This window comes from Piliocolobus tephrosceles, chromosome 16 (genome assembly GCF_002776525.5).
Source record: "Piliocolobus tephrosceles isolate RC106 chromosome 16, ASM277652v3, whole genome shotgun sequence".
NCBI lineage: Eukaryota > Metazoa > Chordata > Mammalia > Primates > Cercopithecidae > Piliocolobus > Piliocolobus tephrosceles.
In genome coordinates, this window is record NC_045449.1 from 27321561 (window position 1) to 27329819 (window position 8259).

Consider the following 8259-nt stretch of genomic DNA (forward strand, 5'->3'; position numbering starts at 1 on the left):
ACTGGATTAGGGCCCACTCTTATGATCCCACTTTAACTTAATTACCACTTTAAAGACTCTATCTCCAAATACAGTCACATTCTGAGGTACTGGGGGTTTGGACTCTGATATACAAATTTTGGGGGAACACAATTCAGTCTGTAACAGTGAATTATACCTCAAGAAAGCGGTTTTAAAAAGTCAATATGATGGGAAAAAAAAGGGTACGGGTATGTGTGAGTGGAGGTGCAGTGTGGACTAAAACAGACCAGAGATGTAACTACCAAGTGCCATATGATGGAATAATTTTACTTCTAGATATGTAAATGTGAACCTACATAGAATTCTGTTATTAAAAAAACAGGTTTAAAGGTTTAAAAGGCAGTCTTTGGCCAGGTGTGGTGTGGCTCATGCCTGTAATTCTAGCACTTGGGGATTTGAGGCTGAGGCAGGAGGATTAGCTGAGGCCAGGAATTCCAGACCAGCTTGGGCAATGTAAGACCCCGTCTCTACAAAAAAATTTTCAAAGTTTAGCCAAGAGTAGTGGTGTGCACCTGCAGTTCTAGCCACTTGGAAGACTGAGGAGACAGTCTTGATCCCAGGTGTTTAAGGCTGCAGTGAGTTATCCCAGGTGTTTAAGGCTGCAGTGAGTTATGATTGCGCAACTGCACTCCAGCCTGGGCAGTAGAGTGAGAACCTGTCTCTCAAAAAAAAAAAAAAAAAAAAAAAGGCAGTCTGAACAACTGGGGAAATTTAAATATGTACTGAATATTAGATGATATTATGGAAATATTAATTTTTTTAGATAAGAAAATGGTATTGTGATTATGAAGGAGAATGTCCTTATTCTTAGGAGATGCACACGTGTATTTCAAGGGTGAAGTGTCACAAGAGAGAAAGAGAAATAAAACACATATGGCAAAAAGTAAGCCCTTAGTGAATACAGGTGTGGGGCACAAGGGTGTTCCCTGTACTATTCTCTCAAATTCTCTGTATGTTTGAAATTTTTCATAATAAAAAGTCAGAGGGACAGAATTAGTAGTGAACTCTGAGGGAACAGAATGCTCTCAAGTTAGGAAAGATCTACTTATCAGAGATTTCCTTTATTCCCTTCCTTACTTGCTAACTGAAGTAGAAAATATATTCTCCTAAAGCTTGCACCCAATTATAGCTCCTTATAAGTGAGTGAGAAATGGTGAGTGTCTATCTCTGCTCCATGAAGTCTAGAATAACACATAACATAGATTTTAGAGTTTTTAAAGTTTGGCATGGAGGAGGCCAAGGAGTCTGGTTATAGCTCATTTCAAATAACAAACGACAAGCCCTCTTTTAATAAGAGTAGCAGACTGGAAACCTGGGGCTGAATATGGCCTATAGACATGTTTATTTGGCTTGCAAGGCATTTTAAAGTTAGTAGTTCATAATACTTAACAATTAGGAGATTTTACATAAAATGCAGACTTCTGATTTTTCTAGAAAAATCCAAAGCTTTGGCCCACTGGATTCAGACATGGCCCAAACCTTCTGGAGCAGAGTGGCGGCTGCATACTTATATATATATAAATAGGCAAATAGGAAGCTGTCCTTTCTGGCAGTATTCCTTTTACCACCATCCCCGGCTCTTTTTCCCTTCATATGGTTGTGGCAAATGAGAGTGCTATGTTGGGAAGAGGTAAGAGTGAAAGGAGGGTATCTGGGAATTTACTGTAATTTTTGGGTTCATAATACCTTTGTCCAACAGTAATCAAAACAGTAATTGGCATGAGGATATCTAACAGACCAATAGAACAGAGAATCCAGAAGTGGTGTATGGACACTCGGTTTATGACCAATATGGCACTGAAGAGCAACGGGGAAACATGATCTCCCCGCGTAGAACACAAAAGCACATGTACCACAAATTACTATTTATGTAGTAATTTAAAAACATACTACCAACTACTCATGGCTTACAGAGGAACTCACAATGGAAATCATAAAATAATTAAAACTGAACAACAAAGGTAGTATCACACATGTGAAGTTCAGCTCAAGCCATTCTTAAATACAAATTTACAAATTCAATGAATTTTTATGACTAAATTTAAAAACACAACAGTTAAGCTCCCAACTAAAAATGCTAGAAAAAGAACAACCTAAAGAATGAAGAAGGAAAAATAAGAGCACAGGTAAATGATAAGATCACAAAATCAGTAAGAGAGACAGACCTACAGCAAAACTGATCTGGGAATAAATAAGAAAAAGTACATACAATCAATATTAGGAACACAAAGGGGTATATACCTATAGGTACAATGAAGAGCTCTTCACTCTAGTGTTTCACACACGCCTCTCTTTAAGTATGCTGAAATCTCCCCAGGCTTGAGTGATCATTTACCTAATTTGCTTCACTTTCCTCTTTACTTACATCCTCCTTTTATCCCCCTTCATAGATAGCTTGCTTTCTTCTTCTTCTTTTTCTCCTCCCATTTTTATTAGGGTAGAACATGCATGCCCTAGAGTGCACAAATCTCAAGTAAATAGCTGGATGAGTTCTTACAAATGTATACATCTGTGAAACCCCCACCAGATCAAGCTATTACACATTTCCAGCCTCGCAGAAGGCTCCTTCCTCCCTGCTCATGTCTCTGTGTCTTTGCTGTTCCTTCTGTCTAAAGTACTTTCCACCAAGTACACATATGCTTCATTCCTTAATTCCTTCAAGTCTTTGCTTAAATGTCAACTTCTCAGTGAGGCCTGATCACCCTATTTAAAATTACAACACCCCTCACACGTTCTATCTTCTTTCCTGATTTTATTTTTTTCCCTTATCACCTTCTATGGACTACATCATGCATGTATGTATATACATATACACACATATACTTTTCCCCATTGGAATGTAAATTCCAAGACTGCAGAGATTTTTGCCTGTTTTGATACCTCTGTGTTCCTAATATGTATGCGGCTGGCACATAATGAACACTTAGTAATTATCTGAATTGAATGGTTTAGTTATTGAGGGTGTGATCAGATGATCTGATGTATAACTGCCTACAATCCCAAAGAAGGTAATTTCTAGACTATCACTCTCTCTGACCCAGATGCAATTTAAAATCTCCCACCTCCTATCTACTTGAGGTCCCTTAAGTCTCTGATCATTACAACTCAAAACCTAGCAGGAAGAAATGAGCACCAGGATGATGCAAAAAGCAGCTCTCAAGAGCGGGTGTGCAATTGGCTGCAGCATCTTAACAAGGAGGGGCAAAGGAGGATCACTCCACCCAGTGTGGAAAGCCAGCAGTTCATGGTCTGTAGGGAGGAAGATGTTACTTAACCTATCACTGGTGACCCATGGGAGATGGCTGGTGTGCCGGTTAAAGTTAGTTGCTGATTTATAGAAGTTCAATGCATTAGGAGATGTAAGGATAGTGGAATTGGGTGGGTATTTTTTATAGTGCATTAGGAAAACAACAAATATTGGTCCCATAGTGCGTGGCTGGAGGGAGTTAAGGAAACAGAGGAACCACTTTCTGCTGAAAGCACTCATGAAGACTACGTTCAGGAATGATTAGACATACTGCCAAATTGCAACATCAGCTGAAATTTCACCCATCCTGGAGATTCATGAGCACAATTTTAGGTCCTGTTTGACAAAGACTGGGATGCTGGCAATTGGAGGGGGAGTAGCTGGGAAGAATCAAGGACCTAGGATGCTTGGCCAGCCTGGCCTATTTGAAGCACTTCTCTTCTGCTGCTCCTTTCTGCTGGGAAAACCCAAAGACCCACCCCAATAATCAGCATGATCTGTGACCAAGGTCCAAATGTGGCTTGGGCCTAAGGATGACAGTCATAAATAGTGGAGGGAGGAGGGATCAGTTATACCCCAAAATGAATAGTGGGAATTATTCATGCCATACCAGAAAAAGTAAGGAAAGACTATGCATAGATTTGCAAGCATTTGGCATGAACAAAAGTACTGATCTGGATCACCCAGCATTGGTTGCTATGGTGAGGCCCTATCTGAGACACTGTGTTCAATATGTTACTGCAAGATGAAACTCTAATGGTTGGCTGAGTTGGCTGACTCAGACCTCAGCCTAAAGCTGACCCATGCTGTCTGGCAAGAAAGAAGTAACTGCGAGTAAGAAGACAGACAAAGAGAGAGAATGGTAGAAATGCAAAACTCAGGTTGTGCAGGAGGCTAAATGATAGAATGGTCCCTTAAAAGCTGCCTTAAAACCTGAATGGTAGCATTTCCTGGCTTTCCATGGGATTCGATTCCCTTACTACCCTGTGTACCTTCACTAAAATAAAAAATGGGGCCGGGTGTGGTGGCTCATGCCTGTAATCCCAGCGCTTTGAGAGGTCAAGGCAGGCAGATTACGAGGTGAGGAGTTCAAGACCAGCCTGGTGAAACCCCATCTCTACTAAAAATACAAAAAAGAAAAAAATTAGCTGGACATGGTGGCAGGCGCCTGTAATCTCAGTTCCTTGGGAAGCTAAGGCAGAACTGCTTGAACCCGGGAGGCGGAGGCTGCAGTGAGCCAAGATGGCACCATTGCACTGTAGTCTGGGTGACAGAGCAAGATTCTGTCTCGAGCAGGCGGTGGGTGGCAAAGACACATTACTTAAGAGAGAATGAGCTCACAGTCTGTCCTTGGAGCAAGAAAGGAATAACTAAAACAGGAAAGGAGCCTCTATAGAAGGAGAAATGAAAGGTAGAGAATGAGAGAAGTGTGGATACCCTTAGCTATGCCCTGTATGTTTTTATTGACTACTCTTATTTCTGAAAACTTTCCAATTTGATTTTGAACCATGATGTTCTCATAGTTTTTTTCTTTCCTAGAATTTAAAAAGTATAGAACTGAAGGGAAATTAGAGCTCATTTAGTCCATTAAAAGAGAGATGAGAAAATGGAGAACCATAAAGAAATTTCCTTTTTATTCCATTTCCTTCAGTGATTCTCTTTTTCCCACCGTTTAACTGTGGATGTTTTTGAATAATCCACCCCCTTTCTCTCTCTTGACTCATAATTTCAGCCTCCAACTATACATGGGTCCACTCTTAAATTTTAAGTGATGAATTCTTTCCCCCTCTCCATGATTAGACTTCCAACTATCTATGGAAAGTATACTTGTAAGTTTCACCAAAACCTCAAACTCAATATGGTTAAAATTGAAATCACTTTCCTTCATCCCCTCCCAGCTTCTCCAACACTATTATTAGCATCATCATATCTTAAACTTTGTTTTTAATTTCAAAATATTTCAATCATACAGAAAAGTATAAATAATATAACAAATACTCATGTCCCTATCATCCATACTTAATATTTTGACATACTTGCTTCAGACTTAAAACCAATGATAGGTCTAGTTGGAAGTTCCCCATCACATTGAACTTGCTCCCTCTGAAAAGATGGCTGCCCTTCTGAAGTTAGTTCCACCCAGAAGCAGACCCTGAGACAAAGGCTGATGAGTATATAGAGTTGATTTGGGAGGTTCAGGGACACTGGCAAGGGAGTGGGGAGAGAAGGCAGCCACCACTGTCGGCAGGTTTACTCCTGCAGGGAAGCTCTAGGAAATGGTGTGAAACAGCCTGGGATTGTCTTTGCCAATGAGTGATGGAGATGGAGTATTTATACCCCACACCCATCACACAATGAGTGCGTAGGCACTTCCAGCCCTCTGTGAGTGAGGGCAAAGTGGGTTTGGCAGCCTGAGGGCAGCTTTTTGACAAAGATACTGGTTGCTGGAAATCAGGCTGGTATGCACAAATATGGTATGGGAATACAAGATGGTATGGGCAGGGTGCTGACAGCATGTGCAACAGGGTGTTATCCATCCCATTGACGTTTTACCTTTACTACAGTAGTTAAACATTGTTAGTTTTGATGTCATGATATTATTAAGAACAATTAACAATGATAATGATGAAGATAAAGGGAAACAGTGACTATAAGTACAAACTAGTCGACGTCAACAAGGGAAAACAACTTCGGGTCCAAGAGCTGTCTAACTATTTATTGAATTTATATCATGTGCCTGATGAATCTCCCCTTAATAGAAAGCAAGGAAAAGGAACAAAACACATACCACAATTAATTTTTTTGGTTTCACACTTCTTTAGACTTTGACAAAATTTGATTTCCTGCCTCATCTACCTTCATCTCCTACTTCAAGACTGAAGGGTTATTAGGCTTAAACTGTGGCTGCAATAGAAGATTGTAAGTCTATATATAAGAAGACTATATATAATCAAGAGTGTTTTAGGGCTGGGTGTGGTGGCTCACGCCTGTAATCCCAGCACTTTGGGAGACCACAGCGGGTGGATCACTTGAGGCCAGGAGTTTGAGACCAGCCTGGTCAACTTGGTGAAACCCCATCTCCACTAAAAATACAAAATACCTGGGCATGGTGGCATGCACCTATAATCCCAGCTACTCGGGAGGCAGAGGCACAAGAATCACTTGAACCTGGGAGGTGGAGGTTGCAGTGAGCTGAGATGGTGCCACTGTACTCCAGCCTGGGGGGCAGAGTGAGACGGTCTAAAAAATAAATAAAATAAAATAAAATAAAAAAGAGTGTCTTATAATATCATTTTAGCCTTAGTTGCAATCTATTGGCCTTTCTATTGAAAGGAAAAAAGATATGTGTGTGAGGGGGTTGGGTGAGGGGTGCATAGTGAAGACAGATCACCCCATAGTCTAAATCATTCTAAAGCATTCAGCAAAGCCAGGAATAGTTTGTCTTCCTTGTACCTTATAACTAAAAGGACCTCTGACTTAGCAAAATAAAACTGTAAAACAATATGTTTCCTCTTGCCTCTTGCAGCAACCAAAAGGATTTAAAATAATCTCTAAGTAATACTCCTCATAGTTCCCAGTATTAGACAAACACAGTCTTCCTTCTTCAAGAACTAACAGAGGAAAATCACCTGACACATGAAAAGATTCCATATTCTGGTAGGATCTTTCCGAAGAATCAGAATAAACAGTCACTTGTAAAGCAGACTCTGTTAAGAAGGACAAATTACAAACAAACAAACAAACAAATAAACAAACTCATATTGAGATTCAAGGAGATACCCACGAAATTTCATATTTCAAATAAAAAATAATGATGAAATTAGAAAACCATATGGTTATAGTGAACAATAAAGTGGACTTACACCAGAGATCACACAATCAACAACTAAATATGCATCAAATATATGGTGAAGAGAATTCTGGAAGCAGCATACATTTTACATTTAAAAGAGAAAAAGTAATATTTTAAGAAATCCTCTACCAATTTTCTACCTAATTCCATTTCCATATAAAAACAAATCTTACGAAAACAAATAAGAAAATGCATTATACGCCAGTGCATTTAAGCAGTGGATCAGGAATAGAGAAAGATCACAAAGAATCCGTAGTCCTTACACTTTAAAAAATGTCTGCATTTATCTCTTGGAAACTTTGGATCCTCCTTTTAGAAAACTGTACATTTCTACAAAACATATGACACACAAAATTTCAGGAATTCATGGGCAAAATGAATTGACCTATTAGTGGTCCATGAGCACCAGGTTAAGAATCTTTATCCAGAGAGAAGCACAGAGGACTTACGTTGTATAGAGGGATAGTCTTCATCACCTTGTACTGTTTAGTGGGATCCATTTTATATAGGTGACGGTCAGTGACAAAAATTGCTCTGTCTTCCACCTTACTAAATCGATTTACCTGTAAGAGAACAAACCAGTAAACCATAGTATCTCATCAATAATGAAATCAAGTTGGCTGATTGTGAAGACAAATTCTTTAATAGATGTGAACCATGTATGGCCACTCTACTGGATGCAATAAAGATTTAAAAGGAGTAGCTGTGTCCAGATTTGTGGAATTTGGCAACTGAAATTTTACAATTGAACATGGAAAACAAGAAAACCATAGAAGAATTAAAGGACTGAACATATGTAACTCAGACACCATCAAGTAAGTAAAAAGGCAAACCCAGAGAATGGGAGAAAAACTTTGAAAATCATACATCTGAAAAGGGACTTGTATCTGGACTATGTAAAGAACTAATACAAATCAATAACTAAAAGGCAAATAACCCAATTATACAAAGAAATAATATGAAGCCCTTGGTTATAATAAGAATCTCAGACTAGTATACAGGGATGAGACAGATAGGAAACTAATAAGTAAAAATACTTTCATATAATGATATAAAGAAAATAAACTAGATAATGAGATTGGGATAAATTGTGTGTGTGTGTGTGTGTGTGTGTGTGTGTGTGTGTGTGTGTGTGTGT

The 8259-nt window shown here is 39.2% G+C and overlaps 1 protein-coding gene across 3 annotated transcripts in view; it reads right to left on the bottom strand.

Moving 5' to 3' along the window:
- The window catches only part of MYO1D (myosin ID), a 379960-nt gene that overhangs the window by 146900 nt on the left and 224801 nt on the right, over positions 1 to 8259 (bottom strand). For all 3 annotated transcript variants that reach the window (XM_023182884.2, XM_023182886.3, XM_023182885.3), the window contains exon 20: positions 7571 to 7684. In XM_023182884.2, coding sequence (XP_023038652.1) covers positions 7571 to 7684 — 114 coding nt within the window. The remainder of the gene's footprint in view (positions 1 to 7570; positions 7685 to 8259) is intronic.